The 27461-nt window shown below is 52.2% G+C and overlaps 14 protein-coding genes across 14 annotated transcripts; 5 read left to right on the forward strand and 9 right to left on the reverse strand.

Annotated features, from left to right (window-relative positions):
* Window positions 1-1284: 1284 nt before the first annotated feature.
* On the forward strand, window positions 1285-3448 carry CKM354_000778200 (uncharacterized protein; the record flags this gene model as incomplete). The annotated part of the gene is made up of 4 exons (XM_044803140.1): window positions 1285-2657; window positions 2708-2782; window positions 2842-3118; window positions 3176-3448. 4 exons carry the CDS (start codon window positions 1285-1287, stop codon window positions 3446-3448), a joined length of 1998 nt encoding a protein of 665 aa, XP_044659075.1.
* A 479-nt stretch (window positions 3449-3927) lies between these two features.
* Window positions 3928-5673, reverse strand: CKM354_000778300 (uncharacterized protein; the record flags this gene model as incomplete). Its single annotated transcript, XM_044803141.1, has 1 exon — window positions 3928-5673. The coding sequence occupies one exon, from the start codon at window positions 5671-5673 to the stop codon at window positions 3928-3930; it is 1746 nt and encodes a 581-aa protein (XP_044659076.1).
* A 456-nt stretch (window positions 5674-6129) lies between these two features.
* CKM354_000778400 (uncharacterized protein) lies at window positions 6130-7144 on the forward strand (the record flags this gene model as incomplete). The annotated part of the gene is made up of 4 exons (XM_044803142.1): window positions 6130-6157; window positions 6206-6556; window positions 6609-6833; window positions 6885-7144. 4 exons carry the CDS (start codon window positions 6130-6132, stop codon window positions 7142-7144), a joined length of 864 nt encoding a protein of 287 aa, XP_044659077.1.
* A 362-nt stretch (window positions 7145-7506) lies between these two features.
* On the reverse strand, window positions 7507-8259 carry CKM354_000778500 (uncharacterized protein; the record flags this gene model as incomplete). Its single annotated transcript, XM_044803143.1, has 1 exon — window positions 7507-8259. The coding sequence occupies one exon, from the start codon at window positions 8257-8259 to the stop codon at window positions 7507-7509; it is 753 nt and encodes a 250-aa protein (XP_044659078.1).
* Window positions 8260-8389: 130 nt separating this feature from the next.
* On the reverse strand, window positions 8390-8907 carry CKM354_000778600 (uncharacterized protein; the record flags this gene model as incomplete). Its single annotated transcript, XM_044803144.1, has 3 exons — window positions 8390-8556; window positions 8607-8740; window positions 8792-8907. 3 exons carry the CDS (start codon window positions 8905-8907, stop codon window positions 8390-8392), a joined length of 417 nt encoding a protein of 138 aa, XP_044659079.1.
* A 952-nt stretch (window positions 8908-9859) lies between these two features.
* CKM354_000778700 (uncharacterized protein) lies at window positions 9860-10201 on the reverse strand (the record flags this gene model as incomplete). Its single annotated transcript, XM_044803145.1, has 2 exons — window positions 9860-9992; window positions 10053-10201. The coding sequence occupies 2 exons, from the start codon at window positions 10199-10201 to the stop codon at window positions 9860-9862; spliced, it is 282 nt and encodes a 93-aa protein (XP_044659080.1).
* Window positions 10202-10288: 87 nt separating this feature from the next.
* Window positions 10289-11059, reverse strand: CKM354_000778800 (uncharacterized protein; the record flags this gene model as incomplete). Its single annotated transcript, XM_044803146.1, has 3 exons — window positions 10289-10475; window positions 10527-10730; window positions 10785-11059. 3 exons carry the CDS (start codon window positions 11057-11059, stop codon window positions 10289-10291), a joined length of 666 nt encoding a protein of 221 aa, XP_044659081.1.
* A 593-nt stretch (window positions 11060-11652) lies between these two features.
* Window positions 11653-13340, forward strand: CKM354_000778900 (uncharacterized protein; the record flags this gene model as incomplete). The annotated part of the gene is made up of 2 exons (XM_044803147.1): window positions 11653-11788; window positions 11845-13340. 2 exons carry the CDS (start codon window positions 11653-11655, stop codon window positions 13338-13340), a joined length of 1632 nt encoding a protein of 543 aa, XP_044659082.1.
* A 250-nt stretch (window positions 13341-13590) lies between these two features.
* On the reverse strand, window positions 13591-14279 carry CKM354_000779000 (uncharacterized protein; the record flags this gene model as incomplete). Its single annotated transcript, XM_044803148.1, has 2 exons — window positions 13591-13817; window positions 13943-14279. The coding sequence occupies 2 exons, from the start codon at window positions 14277-14279 to the stop codon at window positions 13591-13593; spliced, it is 564 nt and encodes a 187-aa protein (XP_044659083.1).
* Window positions 14280-19334: 5055 nt separating this feature from the next.
* CKM354_000779100 (uncharacterized protein) lies at window positions 19335-20192 on the forward strand (the record flags this gene model as incomplete). The annotated part of the gene is made up of 2 exons (XM_044803149.1): window positions 19335-19629; window positions 19813-20192. The coding sequence occupies 2 exons, from the start codon at window positions 19335-19337 to the stop codon at window positions 20190-20192; spliced, it is 675 nt and encodes a 224-aa protein (XP_044659084.1).
* A 251-nt stretch (window positions 20193-20443) lies between these two features.
* CKM354_000779200 (uncharacterized protein) lies at window positions 20444-21423 on the reverse strand (the record flags this gene model as incomplete). Its single annotated transcript, XM_044803150.1, has 3 exons — window positions 20444-20469; window positions 20532-20895; window positions 20950-21423. 3 exons carry the CDS (start codon window positions 21421-21423, stop codon window positions 20444-20446), a joined length of 864 nt encoding a protein of 287 aa, XP_044659085.1.
* A 584-nt stretch (window positions 21424-22007) lies between these two features.
* CKM354_000779300 (uncharacterized protein) lies at window positions 22008-23085 on the forward strand (the record flags this gene model as incomplete). Its single annotated transcript, XM_044803151.1, has 2 exons — window positions 22008-22887; window positions 22991-23085. 2 exons carry the CDS (start codon window positions 22008-22010, stop codon window positions 23083-23085), a joined length of 975 nt encoding a protein of 324 aa, XP_044659086.1.
* Window positions 23086-23559: 474 nt separating this feature from the next.
* Window positions 23560-24909, reverse strand: CKM354_000779400 (uncharacterized protein; the record flags this gene model as incomplete). The annotated part of the gene is made up of 2 exons (XM_044803152.1): window positions 23560-23862; window positions 23953-24909. The coding sequence occupies 2 exons, from the start codon at window positions 24907-24909 to the stop codon at window positions 23560-23562; spliced, it is 1260 nt and encodes a 419-aa protein (XP_044659087.1).
* A 906-nt stretch (window positions 24910-25815) lies between these two features.
* CKM354_000779500 (uncharacterized protein) lies at window positions 25816-26856 on the reverse strand (the record flags this gene model as incomplete). Its single annotated transcript, XM_044803153.1, has 1 exon — window positions 25816-26856. One exon carries the CDS (start codon window positions 26854-26856, stop codon window positions 25816-25818), a length of 1041 nt encoding a protein of 346 aa, XP_044659088.1.
* Between the last annotated feature and the right edge of the window lie 605 nt (window positions 26857-27461).

Raw genomic sequence — 27461 nt, forward strand, 5'->3', positions numbered from 1 at the left:
ATTGCAGCTAAAGAAGCCACAGGCTGGAGAGAAGGGCAAGATAGCAGCGAAGCGGCCGACAGAGCCGCCCAGCCCGAGGAACTCTACGCCGTCCTATCTACGCTAAAGCGAAAGAGTCGAGAAGAAGCTGAGAAGAAGTGGCAGGGTACGTGGCGCACGGGAACGACAGGGAGATCCTCATTCAGGTACACTCCAATCCCGAGCAAGAGCATCCTCCAACTCCACAGCGGCTTGTCCAAGCGGGAAAGCGCGCTGCTTGTTCAGCTCCGCACCGAGAAAATCGGGCTCCAGGACTTCCTCTTCAACCGCAACGTCCCCGGCGTCCGGGACCCTATGTGCCACTGCCGCGAAGGACGACAAACTGTCCGACACGTGGTTCTAACGTGTCGCCGACTGCGCGACCTGCGCAAGGAGCACCTCGGCGGACTTCCTGGCCGCACCAACCTCCGGACTATCCTGAATAGCCACAAGCTAGCCACAAAGACCATCCATTTCATAGAACAGGCGCAGATCCTGGGGCAGAATAGGATCGGGGAGGAGTAGACGACGTCGAGCGCTGGGCGGAGACAGTAGGTACACAGATGGCGAAAAGATGAGGCGCAGCCTCGAGGAGCCTAGCATATAGCAATCAGCAGAGAGAAAACCACCACCTGGAAGAACTTGCCGGCAAAGACAGGTGGTGGTTGAAGAGCAGAGTGAGGGTGAAGGGGTCGGCTGGTCTTTGTTTACTGCGGTGACATTGGCGAAGTGGGGCTACTCCCATTTGGGATGGCGTCGGCAGACCGCCGCACCTTTGCTTCCGGGCATAGCTGCCTCCGTGGCGGCTGCAACCGTGTAGGAATCAATCAAATCAAATCAATCAAATCAATCAATCGAAGAGAGAAAGCTCTCCCTTCCTCTCTTCGAGCTACGTCCTGTCAAAGAGGGCTACCTATAGGGTAGCGCAGTGTCTATAAAGCCTGTCCGTAGCACTCCGTACCTGTTGTGACATCACCTACCTTTCCTGCCTGTCTCCGCCCGTGACAGGTATATAAGTATTCTAATAAGTATATAGTAGTATAATAGCCTCGAAGTAGATATAGAATAATTTTATTCTTCTAAGTTCCTTTTTATTTTTTTTTTATTTTTTTATAGACTACTTCTCTTGCCTCACGGGCATACAGCACCGGAGGCTTGCAGGACTCCAACACTCGATCCATCAGCACAAGACTCTCCTCTTTGAATCGGTGCTCTCGGGGTGTTGCAATCCCATGGCTTCGAGATCTTCACGTTTGAGGAAGCGCGATGCAGGCTCTACTCCCCTCCGATCCGCAGCAACTAGAAGTGGCCGAACAGGCTCGCTCCCCAATTGTGCTCCGCAAGCGGAAACGGCTTAACTTTGCTTGCAACCTCTGCAGACAGAAGAAGACGCGATGTGACGAAGGGGTACCACAGTGTCGCACCTGCGAATTGGCCGGCGAACCGTGCATCACAACGGACAATCGACGAAAGGATGGCCATGCGGTTGCGCGAAGACGAACGGGTGGAGCGGAGACCTATGCAGCATCGTCACACCCTACTTCCGCGTCCCCATTGTCTGTGGAGATGATGACGAACAGTGGCCACGTAGCTGGGAATTCTTCGAACCATCATGGCCCGTTGTATGTGGATCCCATGGACAAGGTCCATCTTCCGATGATTCCCTCTCCGCTGACGGAAACGGACACAATACGACAGGCAACACAATGGCTACAGATTGCGTTTGGCCGCATCCACCGGCCCTCTGAGTTCCTGGCCTATCTCAGCGGCACTCGGACAACCGCTGCCGATATGCCATTAGGCCAATGCCTGAGCTACCCGGGGCCAGAGCTTCCTTCTCGAGACGAGATTCAGGTCCATAGCGAGGTCTTCTTCACTCGCGTGCACCCTATATTTCCGTTCATCAGCCGCTCGGCTGTAGACATGATGGTCACCGGAATGTACAATACTAGCACCCATGGCCAACTTCGCATAAGCGATGTCCCTCCCCTCGCGCTTACATATCTGATTTGTGTCATTGGGCTATCCTTCAACCCACGATCCGAGGCCTCGCAAGATACTGTAGATCTGTATATCTCCTACTGCAACACACTCTTCGGACACCTCACCGCGAATCGCTCGGCTGTATCTGTGCAAGTGATCCTGCTGTTCGCCATACTCTTACGACTGCGGGACCAGCTGACCTGGAGTTACGATGTCTTGTTGGTGGCCACATCTATGGCGCAATCTGTCTTACCTGGCATCGGTATTGATCGTCGGCAATCCGCGGCAGGGGCGGGCCGTCGCCTGGAGGACAGTCCATCAGGCACATTACGCTGGTGTCTATACGCGTTCGAGCGCTTACTGGCCTTTGAAGTGCGACGAGAACCTATACTTCAAGATGACGAGCTTTCTACCATGAAGCAATCCTCACAGTCTGCTACAGTATTAGGAGGCGCTAGCGCGAACTCCTATGCGGAGGCCATCATCTCACTCGCAAATCTGCTCAGCGCCATCCAACAGAGGTCATCCAAATCATGGGGACAAGATGAGATGGCTGGACTTCGCGAAAGTGAAGCTGTCTCAAAAATCCTTCGCACAGCTGCAGAAATCGAATGGATGATAGAGCGGTGGTACGACGCCCTGGCGCCAGAATATCGGTAAGTCGTTCATTGGTGGCCGGATGAATCGCGACTGAACTACCGAGCAGGGCTGGCTACGAACTGCCTCACGATACATCAACAGCTTCACGGAGATCTTTCCTACTGTTCCACTACTATCAAATGTCAGTGTCCGAATTCTACTGTCCACAAGCGTGCAGCGACAAATTCTGATGACACACAGGAAAGTCATATTGTATCGTAATGCCATGTTGCGCGACCGTCGTCGACTTGCACAAGATATTGCTCAGCTTGCTGAAGATCGACGGGAGCGGATGCAGAAAGCTCCAGAGTCCTGTGCCGAAGCAGCGGCTGCCTTGATCAGGCTTTTGGCCTCGTCCGCGGACGGCAACGCAAACGACTATACCGCAATGACCGCGTCTCCCGTCTTGGCGGGCTATGCGTTAGGTGTTTATGTCATCAATGAACCAAGATCGCTTATGAGCAGGCCATACTTTGAGGTAAGGAAACGGCGCCGGCATCCTCGGACTTACTCCGACACTGACACTCTGCAACAGTACGTGAAACTTGCCATGCGCCTCTCATTGGAGCAGAATCAACGATGCAAACGCCACGTGGGCTTTGAGCAAGTCCTGAACACCTTCGCGACCCACATCTCGAACGCGTTGGAAGAAGTTCAGCAGCCACCCATTCCAGTTGAGGTATCTACGGACATACCCGATGTCAGTATCGATCCCGTGTCACTAGGTAATGACCCATTGTGGGATACGCTTGGCGATTGGGTCAGCTGGGATCTGGACGACTGGTCAATCGATCCGATAAGCCTATGAAGCTCAACGTAGCATGTGAGGAAGTAGTCGCTGCTCAGGCCGGGAGCGCGCTGCGCCATCGATTACTGCAGTATCTCAATTCACACATCCATGATCACAAGGGCCCAGTCTGAGTTTGTAGTTGGGCGCGAACTCCCGTGGACCAGCAACGTGCTGGATCTTCCACGTACCACTGCTCCTGCTTTTGGAGCTTGAGCTCAGCGGTATTCTCTCCTGGAGCAAGCCGCTCTTTAAGATGTCGCCATCCCCACTCCGCAGCAAATCTTGCAGACACGACTGTCGACAATGAATCGCATTGACCTGGCGCTGGCAACCCAGAGGCTGATGACATCCCACAACAGTCAATGAACAAGCGTTCGAAAGGAATACACAAGACATCAGCCGCGGATTTTTGGGGCAATGGAGAATAACATTGGAACAAAGTGGCCCAGTCGGTCTTGGACACTGGCTCAATACTCTACATTGCACACGGATCACAGCTATACAAACGGCAGGATCACATGACTATCGAACTTGCCCCCGGAATGTAGCACATGGCGGCCCTTATTGTTGATATGCTCGTCTTTCCCAAACTTCGCAATTCCGCGAGAACGGCCTGAGATCTCGAATTGAATGCTCTGTCCGGCTTCGAACTCTATACCTGTGGCCCACATGCCAATCTCCAGCCTGATGACCTCGCCAGCTGGAATCTTCTCCTCGCGGTCATGCGGATGGAAAGGCCAATTCGGATGCATAGTCTTCGAGGGGTCGATGTGTCGCTGTGATGCACGCAACACGCCCGTGGATCCCTTATATAAGATGACCTCGGTGCGGTCGTCTTCTGGAATTTCGTCAAATGACTTGATTGGCAGACCTTCCCATGGCACGTTCAGACACAACATCGGCTCTCCCGACGTCGACAACTTTCGGATGATGACGAAGACGTCCATCTCGTCGTGGTCGTTGCAGGACAAGTGGAGCACGGCTTTAGGTATTCCCACGAGACGTGTCGTCTTGTCAAAAGTGTACGTGAACTTCACGAAATCTTCCTTTGAGGTCGCATCGTAGCTGCTCGTGAATGCAGTGGCGGGCTGCTCGAAGAGGAGCTTGTTGTCGGCACCGAGAAAGGCCTTTTTGTACTCCGTTCGTGGCACGGGAAAGTCCTCCTCGATGATCCCGTCTATTGATGGTTCCTGGCCAAAGCGCAAGACTGCCAGACGCACGCGAGGTGTCGATTCCCATCCGTTCTCAATGCCCTTCAAATACCAATCGAAGAAGGTGCAGAGCTCGTCTCGGAATTCCGGTCGGCCCCATAAATCATACCATTCCTGGTAGGGATGGAAGCGAAGCCATTTGTTAGGAGTGTCGACCTTCAGCCAGCCTAGAATGGAACCCATGCCGTGCATTGTATTCGACCAGGTACCGGTTATGTATGTCGGGATATTGATCTTGTCAACTTCAGCACGCTTATCGTCCCACCAGTCATTCGCTACCGGGTACTTCTGGTGCATGGCCCGCATATTCTCGATACTGCGTCCGTGGATAACATGTTTCGAGATGAGATCATCAAAGAGATCTCCCGAATAGATGCCACCTCGCACGAAGGTCTCACGATATAGGTCCGCGCAGCCCTCCCACGGAGCGATGGCTTTCAACGATGGTGGACGTTGGGCAGCTACAAACCACTGTGACTGTGCCAGGTGAGAGTTGCCAGCCATTCCAACGCTTCCGTTGCACCAGGGCTCCTTTGCAATGCACTCTATTACATCGTGCCCGTCCTCACCCTCCTGGGATCCCAGGACTGCGCAGACTCCTTCCGAGTCGAAACTGCCTCGATTATCGACGTTCACGATAGCATAGCCTTTAGCAACCCAGTATTGCGGATCTGGAGCTTCGAACTTCTCTAGACCGCTTAGAATGCCATCCGGGAGGCCTAGGTTGTACGGAGCCATGAGTTTCAAAGCAGCTCCGCCATTGAACTTCTTTCCAAACGGGCTCCAGCAAACGATTGCAGGTACTTTCTCCTCGGATGTTGGCCGAAAGATATCGGCATACAGCGTGACGCCATCTCGTACTTGGTATCCGACATCGTGTTGAACCAGGATATCGCACGTGAGAGTTGCACCACCATCTTTCGAGTATCCTTTGGGCAATGTTTCCGTGCGAGGGTTGAAGCCCGTGTATCCGAAACCTGGCGTGGGAGGATCGAGGTCCTTGTAAATGACCTTGGTCTGGAATTCTTTCATTTTGGTTGAGTCTTGGTTCGATTTCTTGCAGTTCTCCGGTGGTCTCGCTCTCTCTACTTGCATTCATATGCTCGTATTGGAGAGCTCGTCGCGCACGTGAGTCGAGCCCGATCTTTCCTCCAGTCGGGGCACAAGAGGCCAGCCGGTTCGGCTCATGCGTCGAACCGCTGCTTCTGATTGGACGCTCTGGATTCCCCACTTTCCGGAGTGAAATGCCACCCCGTCCGCTGGAATATGTATCGCTACAGCGGAATTATCTTCGTGGCTACGGGGTCTCGGACGACTGGGCAACCCGTAGCGGACCACGTTTGCTCGAGACACATCGCGAGCCGGGCCTACGCCGGCCGCCACCAGCATCCGTCCAAGTGAGTCGCAACAGCAAATGAAGCAGATTCAAGACCCACAAATACACGAGACGGTGGGCTATGTTGACTGCTGTTGACTACGAGTGCGGCAATGCCTCCTCAGACTGCTATCGTTACCGGTCGGTACCTTTGGATCAAAGTGGCTGGCGTGGAATGACATCTTCCAGGTGGCGCCTCGGGCATCGGTCTAGCCATCGTCAAATCGCTCGCACAAACGTATCTGGACCATAACTCGCATGTCGCTATTCTCGACATCAACGTTGCTGCAGGGGTCGAGGTAGCAAGCGCGCTATCTTTGCAGCACTCTACAGTTACGTTCAGCTTTCATCAGTGCGATGTCAGCTCGTGGAGCAGCCAGGCCGCTGTGTTCGACGAGGTCTATGCCAGGCACGGTCATGTAGATATCGTGTGCGCCAATGCTGGCATACCGGAACAAGGCAGTCTCTTCATGAAAGGAGAGACACCGGAGAAACCGAATCTGCGGACACTGGATATTGATCTGACAGCGGTAATCTACAGTAAGCTGCAGTTGGTCGCAAACGCCGAGCATTTACGCTGATTTACCTACAGCCACATCACTTGGTGCGTTCTATATGTCTAAGAATGAGCCTAGTGCTGAGAACGGCTTCCGGGGAAGCATTATTTGTACTGCGTCCAATGCCGGATTCTATCCTCTACCATTAGCTCCAATTTATACAACAGCCAAACATGGCGTCGTGGGTCTAGTCCGTGGATTTGCTCCCCGCTTGGCGCATGAAAAGATTCAGCTCAATGGCTTCGCTCCATGCATAGTTGGTAAGTGCAGGCAAGCCTTTTCGTGGGACACATGTGTCTAACAGTCCGCAGAAACACACATCGGCGCCAGCCTGAAGATGCTGCCCGGAATCGTGTTCACGCCCTTGGAGACTGTCGCAAAGGCTGTACAAACTATCCTCTCGGACTCTACACTTGTTGGCAAGATTGCAGAAGTTTCGGAAGATCGAGTCACCTGGGCAGAGCCCCCAGCTTTTGTTGATGGGAGCACGAAAAAGAATTTAGAGATCCTGGGCGGGTTGGCGCAGAACATTTGGAGCGGTATGATGGCATCGCAAACACATGGTCCGTGATTGTGTTTGCCAGAAGGGGAAGGCTGGAAATGGACTCCAAGTAGTTGGAAGGCCTCGAGAACTGTTTTCACTTGCGTCGCAGCAGTATTCCAATGACTTCAAAGCGATATTCACATCTTCACTGTTTTGATCTATAAATCAAACAGAGGCCGACAGTCGAATCGAATCGCCAGTGCTCGATCGCAGTACTCTTGCTCAGTATCTTAAAACATCATCTAAAGTTGTGTCTGCTGCAAAGCATTCAAAATGCACGATAGGGACTTACATAGATGGAAGCTCTGCTAAATCGAGAGACCCCAGTGAAAGGGCTACCCACGGAGACACTAAATTACACTACGTGAATTCTTCCTGACCTTGCATATCTATGATTCTGATGCGTAGCGGCTGCTTGGCCTGACTGCGAGACCAGCCTTGGTGTAGATTGCATCGATGCCCTCCATCTGTCTCACGCTCTCCTCGCCATCAACCCATACTCTAGATCCTTCTCGACCCTTCACCCGATTGACAAATTCCTCAAGCTGCGCCCGCCAAGTCGTAAAGTAGTCCTTGTATTTTCCTCGGCGAGGATCATCTTTCGCCCAGTTGTATGCTTTCTTGAACGTAGTCTTCTCCCACGACTTGACTTCTTTACCATGACGCAGGATCCGATGCTTTTCTACCACGTCGATTCTGTGGTATACTACGGGCAACATGAAATTCCACATGGTAATCACCTTTTGCACAAGATGCTCTGTATCTGTACCCCCATCGTGCTTGTCAGATACTGGTACTTCCTCCATGACGGCTTCGCATTTTGGCATTCCCATCGCGGGGATGCGAAGCCTCCAGCCTTTCGGTAAGAACGATAGGTACTCGGTGCTTGCTGCAAGATCAGCATCGATTGTACATCTTTTCCCGGTCGCCGTGCGGAAAGAGGCTCTCATGGCCGTATCAATCTGAGGATCAGGTGGTGTCCCATCCGCATGCACGGACAGACCACGGTGGTGGGCTGAGTCGACGTTTCCCACCGCCTCTCGGCGCATTACCTGTCGTACGCATGATAGTGGATACGTTCCCAGATCCATCATGGCTCCACCTGCGATGGCATACTGAAACCGGATGTCGTCTTTCTTCATGACTCCAGTGGGAACAATGGCACGTGCTGATGCAGACTCTGGCGTACCTGCATGGCGGACCTCGTCCAGAAACGTTTGCCAGGCGGGATGAAATTGGTAATGGAAGGCTTCGAGCATCACAGGTGCATTACTACCTCTGAGGTGAGGAGAACTTCTTGGCCTCGTGTGCGTTGGAGGTTGATGGCTTTTCCAGCAGAACGTGCTTCCCGGCCTTGAGGGAACGGATCGCCCATTCGTAGTGATGGCCATTGGGCAGAGCAATGTATACAGCATCAATAGATGGATCGTCCAAGAGATCTAAGTCGATCAAAGTCTGGCTACCAAGATTTGACTATCACAGCATCTACCTTGATACGAGTTGTGCACGATTGGAATATGGTGCTTCTTTGCATACGCTGCAGCACGAGCTGGATCTCGTGCGGCTACAGCTGCAATTATGGCTTCCGCATGAGACTGTGCGGGCCCGATGAGAGCAATGGGACTGGAACGCAGTCAGTCTCTAGACGTGGTCCGAGTCAGTTCGAATGATTACGCTATTGCGGATGCACCAAGTAGCCCGAAACGCACAGCGTCATCCTTCTTTGCTAGACGCGGTGGGCTAATCAGAGCCTGATATGCTCGCCGGAGCATGCTGAACAGGGCACCCATGATACACAGAGGCTTGAATGAGAGTGTCCAAGAGGCCGCAGTGACCAAGCGGCCGGATCTTGAGTCTCGAGTAGAGCAACGATACGAAGCTTAGCGATGATCACTATCGTCCCCCGCAATACCCCTTGCGGCAACTAGCTACAGCTAAGTAAGATCAGGAGCTGTGGGGTTCTGCCCGCCGGAACATCCCTCGGCACTCTTGCGAGACCCAACCGGAAGATGTTGGCGGCATACCACCGGCGAGCCGCAACGCGTCTAAGCAACGACACATGTGGGCGACTCATTGGTTCTTGAGGCCATCAACGAATTGAAGTCATCGCGTCGACAGTTTGATCACATATCCGCACTTACTCATTTCGAGTGCCACGTCAAGGACGGACGAATCGAGGCCAAACGAGGTATATTGCACGATGATAAAAGTTTAAAGTGGTTGTATCATTCTAAAGCATCGTCTGGTCCTGTTGCATGTAGCTCAAAGGTTGATGTTCTGCCCGCGTAGACATGGCAAAACTCACTCAAAGTCTCTCGAGGTCAGAAACAACAATAATAAGTAGTGAGTAGCAGTGTTGTTTGAAAGAAAAGCCGTGCTGCGTTGCGCAGACTCGATCGAATGCAGCGGTGAATCAGTGCCAGCGGCAACGACAGTGACGGTCGCAGCATCATGGGCTGCTATTGAAGAACAATAGCATTTCAGATAGCCACTGCCAAATACAATTATCCTGAGAATGCACTTCGATACCCTGACATGTTGAGTACATGCTGTAAGTTGGCAGAACTGGGGACACTGCAGTCGAATGATACGTTGACTTGCCATACACACAGGATTGTCATTTGAAATACTCAACTGCTATTGTACGAATGCGTAAATTTCTCGTAAACGATGGAAGACCGTCCAACAATAATGCAATGCCAACGCTTATTCGAGGTATCAAAACTCATGAGGCATCATGCTTCAGTGATAAGGCTTGCAGCCAACAAGCTTCAACAGCGTATCAGTGAGTTCCGGCTTCTCAAATGGCTCCTTGCGATTCTTTGGGCAAACCTGATCTCCGCGCATAGGCTCGAAGGGGACGGAAAACACATTTCTAGAAATCATGTCAGCAGGCGTAAAAATCATGAATCTGTTCTCCTTTTTGAGAACATACCGATGAGGCCAATGAGTAGTGCCTTTATACTCATCGAAGAATCGTTTCCTCAAGTCCAAAGTCTCCTGTGTGGCAAACTTTCTTGGTGTCGTGCAGATATATTGCACATGTCGGATTTGTTCTCCCTCGGGCAAACAGGCGTAGTGCATGGTACGCGAGTCCCAGAGCACAAAGTCACCAGGATCGAGGTTGACTTTTACGAGCTCACAGCCGCGGGCTTCGAACCACTTGACGTCCTACTCGCAGAACAAGAAGTGGTCTTCAAATTCCATATCGGCTGGTGGTGCGTCCTCGTGGGCGAAGGATTGACGCTTGGTGGCGAAGAACTCGTCGAACAAGTTCGATGCTCCCTTCATCAGCATCAAGCCGCCATCTTTCGGTCCATTTGGGGCGAAGTTCAAGAGGCCTTGCACGGATTGCATGCTGACCGATTGTTAGCTTTTCCTGTAAGCCAAAGCTTTGGTGCCTGCTCACCCTTTGCGCTTGGGGGCTTGATCGCAATGTGGCCATGGAGACCACTTCACATCAGCTCTCTGAGGGAACGAAATGTTCATGCCATCAAAAGCCACGATGAGCTCCTCGTCCTCCCACAGCTTTGCGAAGACATCGATGACGCCAGGCTCGCAACGGGCTTCCCAAATGAAGTTCTCGTGGGTAAGACCATACAAGAAGTACATACTGCGCAGCATGTCAGTCGGCAATGGGGTTGACGATACGGTGGAAAATACTCACCCGCCCTTGAAACTGTATGGAAGGTGCTCTGCAGTCCATGTGCTCTTGTCATTCTCGTCAAATCCCAGATCGAACTTCTTCAACCATTCAATCTGCTTCTCTCTGTAGTATGCAGCACGCTCTGGAGTAATGACACCCTTGACCACGGTGCATCCGTACTTGTGGAAGTCATCCCTCCAGTCACCGTAGGTCTTAGGAGTAAATTGCAAAATGTCATCAGCGTGGACATTCCTCTGAGGCACATCGGCCGGAGCCATTGTCTGCACAGCGGCCATGTTGATATTTGGTCGTGATGGGTTGAAAGAAGAGCTTGTAGAATTGACAATGTAGCTCAATGATGGAATTTCTTCGTAACTGTATCGATGCCTGCATTCCCAATCGTCTTCATCTTCGAGCTTCTTAATTGTCGACCTCGAGGCAGACATACCGTGCAATCGACCAATCACAAGCTTCGGCCTGGAAGCACCATGCCAAGCCGGTTCGAGTGAGTTCCAGGCCGGACCGAGCAGTTCTCAAGCCGGTTCGGATGGACTTCCAAGGCGGCTCAGACATGATGGAGCGCCTCCTCGCGATGCGGCGCTGATCCAATGGACTTCTCGCGGTCACGTCTCCCACAAGAACAATGTCTCGCCTCGTCTGGAAGCCCTCCACACTTTCGCCATGAATCGCTGAGAGTCGCGCCCACACCTCCGCTCCCCAGAAAACGCCAAAACCCCGCACGCCACCACAGTCTGGAGCACTTCCACCATGAGCCCGGATGTTGAAGGCGGATACCCTGCTGGGGGTTCTTTAATACGGTGATAGTTCTCGAAGTCCGGTTTCACGACAGGAGCTTCATTTGCACATCCAACTACCATCATATCTCACAATGGAGAAAACAGACGTTGTCGAGCACGTCGAGAAGTCTTCGATCAACAGCCCTGAGAGGAACCACTTCGGAGATGTGAAGCTGGTTGTCGACGGCGAGGTCGTCCTTGTCCCTACTCCCTCCCCAGATCCAAAAGGTAGCGTTCAAACATGAACTTCTTGGTCGCCTCCCACCACTGACATGATGCGACAGATCCTCTGAACCTACCTACATGGCGGAAATGGGTTCTCCTGTTGATTGTCTCCGCATTCGGCTGCTCCTCGGTCGTCCTCGCATCAGGTCTCGGTGCGATCTTCACCAACGTTGTACAGTCGTATCCAGGAGAAGAAGCGAGAGCCCAAGACCTCATGATCTACCCAGCACTCTTCATGGGCGTGGGAAATTTCATCAGCATGCCATTCACGCCAGTCATCGGCCGTCGTCCGATCTTCCTCATCAGTGCCGCGGTCCTCATGGCATCAAGCATCGGCTGCGCCTACTCCACCAGCCTAAGCACCCACATCGCGGCCCGAAACATCATGGCTCTTGCAGCTGGTCAAAGCGAGGCATTGTGCCCAACCATCGTCGAAGAGATACACTTCCTGCACGAACGCGCTCGAAAGCTGTCGTGGTTCATCGCGATTCAGACCACATTTGTCGGCGTCTTTTTCTGCACCTCCACATTTCAGGTTGCGGCTTGGGGATGGCGCTGGTGGTACGGCTTCTTCGCCATCTGGAACGGTTTGGTATTCCTGTTCGTTATCGTTTTTGGCACCGAGCCACTCTACAAGCGGCCCGATGAGGCAGCTACCGGCGAAGTCCACCTGAGCGTGGATGCGCAAGGCGAATATCACACCGACGAAGAAGGATCGACCATCGTGCGCGTCACCACCAAGCATGGTGTGGTTCTGGACCCGGTCAGGTATGGCCCACGCACATGGAAGTACGATCTGAAGCCATGGTCCAAGCTTGGCGAATGGCGAGATGTCGTGACATTCCTTAAAGACGTGGTCGTAGGCTGCTGCCATCCTCTGCTGTTCTGGCTGCTCTTGCTCAACGGCGCGTTTCTCGGCATCTACGTCTTCCAAGCCACCACCTTCGCACCCATTCTGATTCCTCCACCATACCACATTCCCTTCACGAGCTTGGGATACATTCAAGGCGCCCAGGTCTTTGTCTGTTTGATTGCGCTCCCTATACTCGGCTATGGTAGCGATGCGCTCGTCAAATGGATGAGCAGGCGCAACAATGGCCTCTTCAAGCCGGAGTACCGACTCCCGACCCTTGCCATCCCTGCGATCGCTGGCGTCGCCTCTGCCATTATTTTCGGTTACGCGGCCGCGAGTCCAGCACAGTGGCATTGGTCAGCAATCGCAGTACCGTTCAACGGCGTCTACTTTGCCTTTTTGGGTGCCAATATCGTCGGCCTCACATACGCAGCGGACAGTTTCCCTCTCAAGACAGCTTCGAACTTTGTTGTGATCTGTGCCGGTCGAGGATTCATCGCTTTTGGTTTGAGCTATGCTGTCATTCCCTCTGTTCAATCACTTGGCTACGATGGGACAATGAACATCGAGGCTGGCATGGCTGCGGGTTTGTCGGCCTTAGGCATTGGCGCGTACTTTTGCGGACCAGCTCTTCGACGACTAGGAGAGCGATACTTTGGACTTGGCGCCTCGAGAGGCCATCCCAGTACCTCGGGCGTTTAGTAGAAGCGTCGCAACTATCGTGGAGTTAGAGGATTGGTGCAGGGTCGTACCATCTCGATCGTATGAGTCACGACTGGAATCAGATGTTGTCAGTTCGACAAAGAAAATTCGTGACCATTCAATACCAAACATTATTCAACGCCTAGGAATTCCACTTTTTCACCTCACATCATCGTCTCCGTTCAACTGCCATTTGCCACCCCACGCTATCGTCCACCTCACATCTCCTTTGGATCTCGAATGTCCAGCTTTACGCAGACACCGTGACCGGGGTGTAGTAATCGTAGAGGCAGTATTTACCCTGGTTGTGGAAGCCACCGCCGGGCAGATAGGTTTTGCCTTCGGCAGTTGCTTTGGCGCCGCTGTTGACGACCAACTCGATGACGCAGTGAGCAGGATACCAATTGACCGAGCCACCGCCATTGGTGCTCTTGAACTTTTGCATGTGATTCCAATAGAGGAATGCGTAGATCGTTCCTGATCATCGCAAATAAATGCTGTCAGCGGGTATTTCCTCGACTTTAGTGTATTTTTGAGGGAAAGGACCCGTAAAAAGTGGTTGCTCATGAATGTAACGGGATATGCCTCAGGGTTGTACTTACGTCCGTCTGTCATCGAATATTTTCCGACAGGATCCTGGATGAGTGAAGCTGGATTCTTTTCCCAAACGAATCCTGGTTCCAGGTGAACACAGCTCACTCCTGCATGACTGCAGAGTGCTGGCTGGGTACCTGGAGGGAAAGACTTGCTGAACGATTGCTTCCCTTCATTGATCAGGGTTTGGGGAACGGACTTGACGTCTGCTTGCCATTTGGCGTATGCTGGATCGCCCGGGTGGCATATCTTGCAACCAGCATCGACGTCAGGAAGGGACCTTGCCTTCAAGCTTGCTCCGAGAGCAAGAAGTGGGAGTCCGAGAAGGAGAGAGATAAGCTTCATGATGCCTGACTGATAGAGATTATCGCAGATGTACTGATTTGCGAATGAGGTACAAGAGTGTTGCGTGTGGCTTCCCCAGTACTGCCTTCATGTGTTATATAATAAAAGAAAGGAAAGTCAGCATTGGTCTACTGAAGTGAAACAGGATTGTCAGTATCCTAATCATAGCGTGCAGCACGGTTGTTGGTGCTCTAGTAAGGGACAATGCATTATACCAACACCGTAAGCTGATTCTGGAGACCACGGGATGACAGTGAACGATGACATGCGGGTGAGCAGTGCAGCGGGAGCGAAGACAGCATTGCCTGTTTGCCATGATACGCGTTTCCAAAAATTGATGGCGCTATCCAACACTTGACCTTTAGGAAAGACCATGCGCTCCGGATCGGCCTCCTTCGACCTCGCACGGGTTCTCAAGGGTTCTCCCACGGGCCTGGAGGGTTCCCATGAGCTCTATCGAGGTCGTATCCGGGCAGGCGCTACTAGTAAAATGAACCGCTCTATGCATGTAATTCCACTTTCAACCGCGACGTCTTCAAGCTCAGGCCACAAGCTAGAATTGGTATTTTTTTGGACCCCGGTATTCATCAAATTGGGTGCTTCCGCTCGACCTGCGCGGCCGAGGTGAACCCTCTCTGCACCCCAGACGATATGTGAAGCTTCCTCAAAGTCTCAAAAAGTGTTCTCGAAAATAGAAGTTGGGGCAAAAGTAGCCCATCCATAGACTGGGATATCGCCGTCGGTAGTTGTCACCTTCCACGGAGCCTTTGGTTTGTTGCATCGCTGCTGTACAGTCTGCTATATGCATACGCAGAACGGGAAGTATATCGCCAAATAAGCTTCAATGTGCTGGGATTCGCCGCTGAGGGCTCTACTTTATTTGTACAAATTCGCTAACGAAGCGAAGTGTTGTCCCATTTGCGTTGGCGGAACGGAAATCTAAATGATGAACAAGCTTCAACGTGCTGGGATCCGCCGCTGAGGGCTCTACTTCACCTTACAACTTCGCTGACTGTGCGGATCGTCTTTCCATACATTTGCGGGCCGCGAAATCGAATGATCAACAAGTTTCAACGTGCCGATGATTGACTCGAAGGGCTATGAATAGCGCATCGTTCCCCCTACGCTCACGAGGCATCGTAAAAGGAATCGTGCATGGTACCATCAAGTTCCTGGGCCAAACGGATTGGAACGGCGGACGAGACCAGTTGGTCTCGTGGTCTAGAACTCCAAAAGGTGCGAGACCAGCGGTGGAGCGCGAACGTTGTTGGTGAAGGCACCGTCTGCAATACCATGCATTCCGAACAGAATTTCGAAGAGGACTCACACACAGATCCGACCTTCCGGGTGCAACAGGAAATGCAACAGGACCATGGAAATTGCCTCAGTCTTGCGGATGGGCGATATCTTCCGACACATTTTGAACGCTCGCGGCCGGGCTGATCTTGTCGTGAGAAGAAGTGGTACAGTCACCACCCTGGGCCCGATCGATAGTCTGCCGCACCTTGCTGGCGTGTAATTCCCTTGGATGTTACGCTGCTATTCGTCGAAGTCCTTGTATGATGCTGGTTTTGGCAATTAAACAGTGCTCTTGAACGGGCTAGACATGTGCATACTATCGATCAGGCCCATGATGGTGACTACATGCACGCTTGGAAAAAAAAATGGCAGAAGGGGAACCCTTGTTCGCGCCGGTTCGTCATAAGGCCTATGCCACGGATAAGACCTTATGCTTGTCGTCAGCGCTAACAAATAAGCCTTATTTGATGTCGTGCTTAGCGTCTACGAGTAAGGCCTCATTTATGGTTTAAGCTTCTTTTCGTATTCGTATAATTGTCGCTTTCCGGCTGGCACCTGTTTAGCGCTTACAATCCTGCGGCTACCTACGGCAATGCCGCATAATGCGAAAACCAGACTACGCAGCACTCCGACAACGACAATACGGTCTCTGCTCTACAGCATATCATTCAGAGTAGTTACGACTGGGAAGTTTATCGTAGATTGGAAGAACTACTATAACGAGCTTAATATGGCAGAGACGCTTTGGCGTGCCTACACGTCGTTTAGGTGTACGAACTTGCCTTTAACCAATGATGCTGCCTCAATCCGACAGCTAATGCGACGCGGAGATTTCTTTCGCAAGATCCTCGATCCAAACGAACGAGAGGCTTTAGAAGTTCGACTACTTGAATGAAACAGCTTCGTCACGTTGGATTCTTTCAGGATGTATCATATCTCAAGCGCAATGACTGGATCGAGTTTCACGACACATTCGGGCTCCCATACCCAGATTCGACTTCAGGTCCGTCACAAAGGTTGTCTGTTTGAGGAATTGCAGTGAGCTGTTCCCAGTCCAGTTCAGATATTGCTTGAATCGCATCTGGTACCCATTCTGAAGCGGCAGCATGCTGCATCTGGCGCTGGCCCGGTGCAGAAGCAGTGCCAAATATGCTTGGAGCATATCGTCTGACTAGACGCCATAGAGATCCTCCGTACTGCGTCTCGCGGCTTCCCGAACGACAGAAGGCGTCCCATACGTTTGCTAATGTCATCTCTCGGTCCTCTTCTCGCTGTTTCAGCCATTCCAGTCTCTGCACCTCCTGACTGAGGGCTTGTGCCTCAGCCCCTGATGAGGAATCCAGATCTGGCGGCAGGGCAGCGGGACTTTGCTCATGCACCACGCTTCGAGTTGCTTGATCGCGACTTTCATCACTCCCTGAGGTACCCCTGTTGTCTCCCACAGGAAGACTCGTGATATCATTCTGGAGATCCATTCCAAACAAGTCCTGAAATACCAAGTCTCCAAGCTGGCCATCGTGATCCAGCGGGGCAGAAGCGGCGAGACAAGGCGTGTCGGGGTATGCAATGGCGTATAGCTGCTGCCATTGCTCCTGTGTCGTGTTGATATGGATACATGCAGCGGGCCGCTGAGATACCGAGGCGACCCGTCTTCTACACGATAGCTCAGTACATGCCTTGAGACAGACATTGGCAGAAGCCTGATTGCTTGTCTCAAACTTCCTAAAACAGTGCTGGCAGGCGTGAAAGCTGTGCGATGTCGATAGGTGACGGCTGGAGTAATATATCAGCCAATGGTTATGCGCTCTCATGTGTCAATCAACCTACAGCAAATTTGCGATGAAGTCATATCTCTGTATATTTCCAGCGTAAAATTGCGGCTCCCCTACTTAGAACAAGCACGGGAACTCGACTTTTTCATCAGAACTTTCCCGGTTCTGGCAAGTGCGTTGCCGCTTGGGTTTTGGGCTGCTCGTATCTGTGCCATCACGTGCATCTGCACTCCTGCTACGAGCTTTGGCACTGCTTTGTCCCGGAAATGAGGTTTGTCCAGGTGGGAACTGCGTCTCTCGAGGCTGTCCGTACTGTTTGCTCCCGGAATTCGCTCCACGCACGGTTACATGCGGCCGCCCAGGAAACTTCGCAGCTCGTGGTCGAGCAGGCATACTCTGCGATCGTTGTTCCCTGAGACCAGTTACTTGGGCTCTCCGACTTCCAGACGTTCCCGTAGGATTCGCGCAAGCGAACGAACGAACAAGCCGAGCAGGCGTGCGGTCGCACGAACCTCTCTTATTGCTTTACGACTCACTGCTGCATAGCAAGTCGGCAAGCCAAAAGCGTTGTCAGAGGTCTGCTGCTTCCTTCAACGGCACGTTCTCTCGCTGCTTTGATGTTCCACACCATGAATTTAAACCACTTGGGTTTCTCGGTGCTACTGGAGCCTTCATTGGCCCTTCACAGCTGAACCACAAAAGCTCTATACGCCAACCTCAGATTTGAGTGGCAGAAAATATGGCTTCAACAGAGTGCTCACCCAGATCGTATGCGGAGATCGATTAAGAGAACCATGTACCGGAATGCAATGGCCAACATCCAATTTTGCCACAGCACAATGCAGAGATCAAGTATGCGTCTGGCGCAGGCTTCCGCCTTAGCTCTCGGCCCTCCACGAATGAGCTCTGGAGACAAGATTCTTTGCCAAGGGATATGAAACACCCTTCAGAAGACCCAAGAGAGAGTATCAATCCGAGTTGTGGGCGCGTCAAGGTCTCAGCATCTGCCGATAGTTCTTCAAGCGACATCTAAAACCCTGGCAGCGTTACAACGAGAAGCCATAGTCTTCGGCAGCGTGAACACACAGCGACGATATCTCTCGACGATGACCAGTCCTCCGAGATGCCCAGAGAAGCCACCCAGGAACAGCCTCAGCCACTCAAAAGGGCTCTTTTCAAGAGCAGGGTCCAACACACCGGCCCGCGTGTTCTGCATGTGACAGTAACCACAGCGATGTTTGTGTTCAGCGTGGCCTCTCTTTGTTGAACTTAGAATTTCCTCAACGTTTGGGGCGTGAGTGGCAGCTCAATGTGCATGAGCAGGTACCATTTTGTGACCACCGGACTGATATTGAGAGACCATCATTGGGCGTCGATGTGTGGCGGTTTTCCCGATAGATACTAAGCGGCCTGCTGCTTACGAAACAATATATTGTCGTTCCCTCACACTGCCGAGAGTGACTTGAGAACCCGTTCGTTTGCGTCCAGTAGAGATATTGTGGCATTGATGAGACCTGCATAACACCAGCTGTCAAGGCCACTTTTTCCGCGAAGAGTCTGGAATGCGATTTGTTCGAGTTCCATTTTGCACTCAAATGTTACTGCATCGACTCCTCCGGACCAGATCGATCCAAGTGTCACATGACCTTTCATAGCGAGGATGCGCGTAGCATGTCCCGAACAAAGGTATTGTTCTGTCGTTCAGACGTTGTCCCATTTGCCTTTGTTTTCCCAGCGGAAATCGACCTTTGTTCAATTTTCAAAGTCCACAGCAGAGCATATATCCCCTCCCAGAACCACAGCAATAATTCCTTCCCTCCAGCATCGCGGTCCTATCGTTCCAGCTTCAGTTCTCCAGAAACCCTTTCAGCAGTCTCCAACGTGATCTGAAAGGTCATCTGCAAGAACTGAAGAACAGGAACGATCTCACCCAACGATCCGCGCCGGTCGCGAAAAAAAAGAAAAAGAAAATCTTTCCGATACCATGCTCCCCATGATCCTCCTCCTCGGCCCCTGCGGCATCGGCAAAGGAACCTTCGCCGCAACCTTGATCCAAAACCACAACATCCACCACCTTTCCTGCGGAGACTGGCTTCGCTCCAAAACCATCTCCCCAATCCTCGGAGTCTCCGACACAAACATAAACGACTACGTCGCCCTAGACTTCGACATTCCTGAAGCCTGGCTCATCGCATCCTATGGTCCCGAATGGAAAGAACACGCTCCCCCGGCTCTTGTGTTGTACGTCTGTTCGAAACGAAACGAGAGTACGCCAACGAGTATGTGGATTCGTGCTTTACCGGGTTTGAAGCAGGAGTGTGAGATGGTGAGTTCATCTTCTGAAGCAAAAGCGATCCTGTTGGACAATTTTCCCAAAACACTAATCCAGTCCCTAGCATTCGACGAATGTTTCGGGAAAGAAAGTCTGCCCGTCTTAGCGATTTCGCTGACTTGTGATACAGAAGTCATCTTGCAACGCTTCCTTTCCCGTTCCCGAGCAAATGACGACGTGAAAACATTCGAGCGACGGTTGAGAAGATTCGAGAAAGAATCACCAGCTGTGATTGGAAAGTATCGAAATTTGGGGAAATTGGTTGAAGTTGAAGCGATGGGGACGCCGGAGGAGGTTTATCAGAAGGTGATGAGTGCGTTGAAAGGGCACAAGGTTTGGCGAGTGATTTCTTCGGATACTGATCAGCTCGCTTCTGGGACTCATCAAGCACGTTTGCCGTCTGTGGTGACGAAGTTGGAGAGGTCTCGAGCGAAGAAGTTGTCGCCGATTGTGGCGAAGGGGTTTTCGGGGTCGGGGTTTGTTTCTGCGCCGGTGGAGAGTCCAGTCTGAGACAGTCTTCTTTGATTAATTGTGGTGATAGTACGGTGGATTGAGTCTTTAATCTGTAAATTGTAGGATCAGAACACAAAAGATGTACGGTGGACCTGTACGAGTACTCAAACACAATCTGGTGCCACTTCTGTTAACAATTGATCTGCTTCGTATTGCTCGTGCTTTCCAGTGGTACCTGAGGAAGGTAGCTACTGTCTTGATCGCCGCATCAATGAGGCGAGTTACGGGTGTAGCATGGGTTCGAAAGTCTAATCCGCATCCAAGGGATCCCAATCTGTAGCAACGTCAGCCTCAAATTCAAATGCTTATTCCCGGCTCCTTCCCTGTCGAACTCACCAGTGACCAGGTACTCGTCCAGGCTATCCATCCTCTGCATGTCTTCTTCTGAAATCTCAAACTGCTCGATTTGTGCATTGTCGATGATTCTCTCCTTTCTCACGCTCTTCGGTAAAGGTACGTAGCCGTGTTGAAGACTCCATCTTACCATGAGCTGTCCACTTGTACAGCCGTATTTCTTGGCCAAGTCCACAATAACGGGGTGTTTCATGCGCAAGGCTCGGGCCAGAGGAGCATAAGCTTCCACCACGATGTTGTTCTTCATGCAGTACTGTGCGAGACCCGATCGCGCATTGAATGGATGGACTTCAATTTGATTGACTGTGGGCAGAATCCGAGGCTTAGAAGAGAGCAGTTCATCGATCTGTGCTACAAGTCAGCACAACATCCCATAAATTAGTAGATTGAAGCAACTCACATGCTTCTCCCCATAATTCGAAACACCACCCGACCTCACCTCCCCCGCCTCAATAGCATCCTCCACAGCCCTCCAACTCTCCAACCGCGCCTGTTTCCCTCCATACGGACTATGCAACAGAAACAAGTCAATATACCCCAATCCACACTCTTTCACACTTTTCGTAATACTCTTCCTCGCTCGATCATAATCACTATTACTCGCAAGTTTAGTCGTATAATGAATATCCTCTCTCGTGACCTCCGGATGAGATTTCAGCCAGTTCTGAATCGCATTCCCGACCTCGCGTTCATTGTGATACATTTGTGCGGAATCCACAGCGCGGTAACCTGCGTCTAGAGCATGTCCCACGGCTTGTGAGGCTTCTTTTCCGGACATGAGATAGACGCCGAGGTGGATGGAGGGGATGCTGTGGCCATTGTTGAGGGGTTTGCGGGTGGCGAGAGAGTAAGCCATTTTTTTTATTCGGGACATGTGGTGTGGGAGGTCAGCGGTGTAGATGCAGAGGGAGAAGGTAGATAGTGAGGCATTGGAGGGGCTCTTCCGATGGAGTGGCTATGACGTGTGATCCTTGCCTGTTCCTGGAGGGAGTGTCATGGTGTCTGTGGTTCTGGTCAGCTTTCTCCGGCTGGCTCGCATTTGTCAGAGAGGAGGTATATCTCCTATAAGAAGTGATGTGCACAGTGTTTGGAATGGGTAAGATTGTACAACGTGCTCGCCTCGTGGTTCTGCGGTCCGGCACATGGCGCGGTCTGGCAGGGGAAGCTTTCATCCATGCACCACGCTGGACCCTGCGCTGGACCCTTCTTTCTCTGGTCGAAGAGTACACCGACCGTTCCTCCACCACAAATCCGCTGTCGCAGCGAGCGCAGAATGAGGCGTTGGCAATCCGCGATGCGACGGGAGTCTCGCCGACGAACGATGGTGGAGCCCGTGGGCGCGTGGTCTGGCATGAAACGCGCCTACTAATATCCAGACCTCGACCTCCACCGATCAACGCATCCGTTTTGCATGACTTCACCACTCGCGCCTAGTCGATGCCCGCCACCCGCCAGACCATGGGCTCCCTTCCACCGCACCAGCCCTACGCTTCTTACTCCTCCTCCTCCTCGTCGTCCCACCGCCCCGCTCCCTACGATGTAAACTATCACGGCTCCACAAATTCCAGCACGCGTCCGCCCGTCGACTCCGCCATGGACTCCCACCAGCCGACGCCGCCAGTGGGCCTGAGCGATCCCTCCTTCGACATCCTCGACTGGCACCCCGCCTACCTGTCCTGCCAGCGCTACTTCGTCGATCACGCCCAGTATGAGCCAGGCACGCAAGCCGTCTGCGCTCTCATCAACATTCGCCTTCCATTCCAGTGGCTCTCCACGCCCGTGACATCCTCCAATCCCGCGTCCAGTTCAGCTTCCCAGCAGCCTTTCACATTCAATCCTTATTCTCGGAGCGGCAGCAATGTCAACAGTCCTCGTTCACGCGACTTGCCCGGCAGCAGCCACCACCACAACAGCTCAACTCCTCAAGTACACGTCTCGCCTATACCGTACATCCGACGCCTCGTGGTGACAGGTTTCGACAAACCTGCCATCATGCACGGCTTCTTTGGCGATGACTACGAGCGCGGAATCATGCCGCACGTCGAATGCGAACGCAGAAATTACTTGTTTGCAGCCAAACACGGCGGGTGGCGGACTTGTAAGAGACAGTATGATGTGGGGAGTGGATATGGCGGAGACGAGAGCGTTCCATTTATGAAGCCTCTCGACGAGGCAAAGGGCGAAGAGCTGGCCGCGGCAGAGAAACAATGGAGTGATTGGTTAGCCATGGAGGACTGGATGGTGGGACCTCGAGCTCCGGGAGAGGGTGCGACGCAGTATGAAGGTAGGAGGTCGTATGAGGAGCCACATCATCAGGGAGGTTCACGGCGGAGTGGAGGTGCGTATTATGACTGAGATGATGCGGAATTTTGAAAGAGAACGAATGAGATATGGCGGCAAGGATTGGCTTGAGGCATTTCTGACATTTGTGATTTGAATAGGAAGTCGAGGGCGGAGCAGTCTGGTTGGACCTTCGGATGGCTTACCTGATGGGCTGCCGGATGGCATACGCGACAACGGCTATCGTTCTTCGTAGGCTGGCCAAGGTGCCTGCTGAGCTAGCCATAGTGAGAAAGATCGAAAGATCTGAAGCGAGTGCTCCGAGAACACTCGGATACTGGCAACACGTTCAAAGATGGGAGGCGACAGAATTCCGGCTTCGCAGGTGAGACGGGCCAAGCGGGTTCAAAATCAGGACGGATGAGGTATGGCGAGGCAAGAAACACGGAGCCTCGATTAAACAGCACAAACACACGCAGCGTCGGTCGAGGAAGGGCAACAGAGGAACATCAGTATGGCGATCCGGTGGTTTCGGTCAGTGTACGATATATGCGAACTCTATCCAATCAACTAGGTGCCTCTAAAGAGAATAAGGAAGGCCCGCCTGTCGTTACAAAACACGAGATACCACAACCGCGGTTCCGAGCCGGCGCGCGAGGAGACACTGGGACCGGGACTTTTCAGACCGGACGATCTTTGAGCTGCATGAAGTTAAGTCCTACCACCCGGATCAAGATCCACGAACCACTTCAATCACACTCTCGCCACTCTCCTCCAAAGGCCAAATCTTCACAATCTGCAATCCTTTCACACTTTCGACCAGCTCATGCCACTCCTTCTCCGTCCGCTGCTTCCCAGCACACACAGTCAACATGATCAAATCCAACGACGCCGTCCTTAATTGACAGTCTCGTTCCGGCACAACAATATCATTAATCAGGAGCGTCGAATATCCAGGTTTCATCGCATCGCGCAAATGTCCCAGAATCGTCGCGCAATGTCCATCTGTCCAATCGTGCATGATTTTACGCATCTGGGATATAATGTCAGCTCTGCCAATCACCCTTTCATTCCTTCCATTGTAACTTTCAAAGTGAAGTGAAAGGAAGAGGATACGACTCACATAATACCCCCTCGCCCCCCAAAATTTCTTTTCTTGCGGCTTGAAAAAATCATGCACAACCCTCTCGTCAAACAATCCCCTCCACTCCTCTGGAACTTGCTCGAGAACTTCTTTCCGATCTTGTAAGATTAATTTTCCTTTTAATCCCAGTTTGTCTTTTCGTTTTGCGAATTTTTCTAATTCGTGGCCTCTTCCGCCTCCGACGTCGATTAACATGATCCCTTCTTCTCCATTATTTCCGTCCTCGTTATTTCCGTCCTCTGGCTTAGTTTGGATTTGAATGCTTAGTTTTTCGAGGTCATAAACATCCCCCCAAAACTTCATACTAAACGTCGCCATGGCCATGAATTCATTAAACCATTTTGCGATTTCGGGTTGTTGGGTTGTGGCTTCCCAATGTGAACGTCCATATGCGTAGGAATAGAGACAAGTTTCGGGGCCAGAAGGTTCATCGTAGCCGTGTTTGAGGAAGAATTCGGGCATTTTGGAGACGGGGAGGGCGTAGCAGTGGATTGCGTGGTGGATTCCGCTGGAGAGGCCGGGGGAGGTGGTGAGGAGGGAGGTTACAGGTGTCGTGGCGAAAGTGTCGACATCCAGTTGGCGGATGAAGTTGGAGGCGGTGAGGTAGCGGATTAGACGGAGGGTTAGGGAGGGGGATGTGGAGGATTTGGAGGCGAGGTCGGTGATTGTGAGGCCTGAGGGGCCGGCGGTGTGGAGGTGACGGAGCCAGTTGGCTGAGAGGGCTGTGGCGAGGACGCCGAGTTGGTAGGGGGATTGGATTGTGTCTGCGATGCGAGCGACGGGGGGTTGGAGGGTTTGGTGGAGGGTTTTGGAGAGTTGCGTGAGGTGGGCTTGGGTTTTGGGGTCGAGGGTGTTGGAGGAGGTGAGATCTGTGACGAGGTCTTGAGCTTTGGTGAGGAGTTGGAGGAGTTCTTGGGTTTTGTCTTGGGTGGTCATTTTGCCGGCTGTGTTCTTCCTTTGGCTTTTGGGATTGCAAAGCGAAGTCAGTCTAGCTCGGATTTGTGAAGATATCAAAGTCTTGAAACACACCGAGCTCTCATATCGTGCCCCGCCGTGTGATGTGCAATGGCGCCGAAGTCTAAAAATACCTTGCAGATGTCAGCTAGGGATGGTTGGTACCGACTGCATGGTCGACGCATCGGAAGTGGGGGGACGAGAACATCTGTCCCGAGATGATCGTCGTGAAGTCTTGGGCACGCGCTCAGATGCTGTATCTCATGGAACATTACTGTAGGTGCAACCAAAATTTGGTTGATGGATTCGTTGTCAAGCCCACAGAATTTGTGCACATGATACTGGATGCAGAACTATGACTGGTGGCTTTTTGTTCGCGAGCGATGGGACATCGAATGTGATGCAAAAGAACGCCGTCTGCGGTGCTCAATATTGGCCTATCGATCCCATCCGGGCTCGCGAGTTCTGTTGGCGAATTAGGTATGAGCTTGATGCGCTGGATCTTCGTTGGCAGAAGATCGATCGCTGTTGCGATCGAAATCCAGAAGATGAGATCTGGTGAGGCGTGAGGCCACTCTGTAGCGTAGTCAGCGGAGGCTTGAAATTTTTGGTTTCACTGTCGAGTGTGCAAAAAGAAAATCACTTCCAAATTGAGAAGCTGGAGCGAGCTCCGTTGCACCGGGAAAAGTCTGCGGGATGCTCAAGAAGCTGGAAAAAGAGCTTGTAGCCGGACAATTGGGCAAATAAAAGAACCATTGCTTTTTGTAAGATACATGAACAGACTTTTGTACAGAATGTAAGTGAATGAGGGCCGAGTTGCCACCACCTGGAAAGTCTTCAAGTGGGGAGCCAGAGTTTTGTGGTCCTGTGGAACGAAAGGCTAAGTCCTTAGAGAGACGTGTGTGACGCCAGATCGCTCTCAACACGACTGTCGAAGTCTGCCAGCGCGGCATGAGTTGCGTAGTAGGCAGCCTTGGGGTAGTATGTCTCGTTGAACATCAAAGGCTTCGCGCCTGGGAGGAAGGTATAGAGATGCTTGTCTGTAAAACCCCAGAAGCTGATATCGGTGATGCCAGCCGCCAACGACTCGTTCAGAACGGCGCCATAGATCTCAGCTTGCAGAGTAGAGTTAAGGATATGAACATCCATTTCCGCAATCGAGACTTCCAAGCCCAGCGCATTGTACGATTTGACTATGTCCATGATGACACCCGGAACAGGGGCAATCTCGACGACGTGCATCTGCAGCGCGACGCCATCGATGGGAACACCATCCGCAACAAGTCCAGAGACCAGATCATACAGTTCTTGGCCCTTATTAGGGTAGATTTCGACAAGGTTCTCATTGAGGAAGAGCTTGGCTTTCGGATCTGCGGCGCGAGCGATACGGAAAGCATCGGCAATGTAGCCTGGTCCGGAGATGTTGTAGAAGAAGTTCTTCTGGAGTCCGCCGCCCAATGATTCCAAAGCCTCGGACACGACGTCCCAGCGGTCCATACTGTCGGCGTAGCGATGCATGACGGCTTCGAAGTGAGACGTCATTGCAGCATGGAGCACGTCAGGCTCGGTGATGTTGAGAATGTAGTCTGGATTGCAGCAGCCTGAGATCAAGCCGTGTCCTTTGATGACCATGTCATGTTCGTGTGCGAATTGCACCAGGCGATCCAGTCCAGTCCAGTTGTAGTATCCTTCGCTTGGGTTGACAAAGTTCCATTTCAGCTCGTTTTCTGGTGACAGGCTCTTAAATTCTCTGTCCAGAACAGCACCGAATGCGGGGTCGTCAAGGTATGCTGGATTGATCGCTCCAGAACCTACGAGAAGACTCTTTTGTCCTGCCTCATACTTGAGCGATGTCTTTCCGGTGCATGGGACGTTCAGGGCTTCTCCCAAAACTCCAAGCAGGGCGACGGAAATCGTGGACGTCTTCATGATTATCCTGTGTCGAAATCGTTGGGGGCTATCGATGCTTCAGCTGTGGCTGCTGTTGATGAATCCATTGCTGCTCGGTTCCTTTGCTTTTATACAAGTTACACAGTCGAGCAGGAGAAGTGATGTAGTTCAGACGAGGCCGAAGTCGAATCGTAGGCAGCCGCGCCAAGCCATATCTCGGGCGCCGAGTGGCCAATGCAGACGGTCCGAATGTGGCTGAAGGGTCGGCGCGTCCAGCGTATTTCGTATTTCGCATTTCGCATCTCGCATTCTGCCCCTTTGGTACGCACTTTCTTCAGCCCTATGCAGATTCAGTCGGTTACATCGCACACTAGATCTCATCTGGCCTTTCAGAGGCAGAAAAATGCAGAAAATAGCGTCTCGTCCCGGCGTTGACTGCCATGTGCGGGCTGTCGCCGCCGCCCTTCGCACCTGTAGGCCGGAGCCATTTAGGTCTGCCGTACGGCTAAACGCGATACGCATGAGATCCGACTAGAAGACCCATACGCAATCTTTTCTTGGGGCTGTACAAGACTTTCATGTTTATGCGGCTGCCTGGCCGTATCTGCTTCGCTACCATTCTCTGTCGGCAAGAGCATTTGAGG

This window comes from Cercospora kikuchii (genome assembly GCF_019650295.1).
Source record: "Cercospora kikuchii DNA, contig_00004, whole genome shotgun sequence".
Classification (NCBI taxonomy): Eukaryota; Fungi; Ascomycota; class Dothideomycetes; order Mycosphaerellales; family Mycosphaerellaceae; genus Cercospora; species Cercospora kikuchii.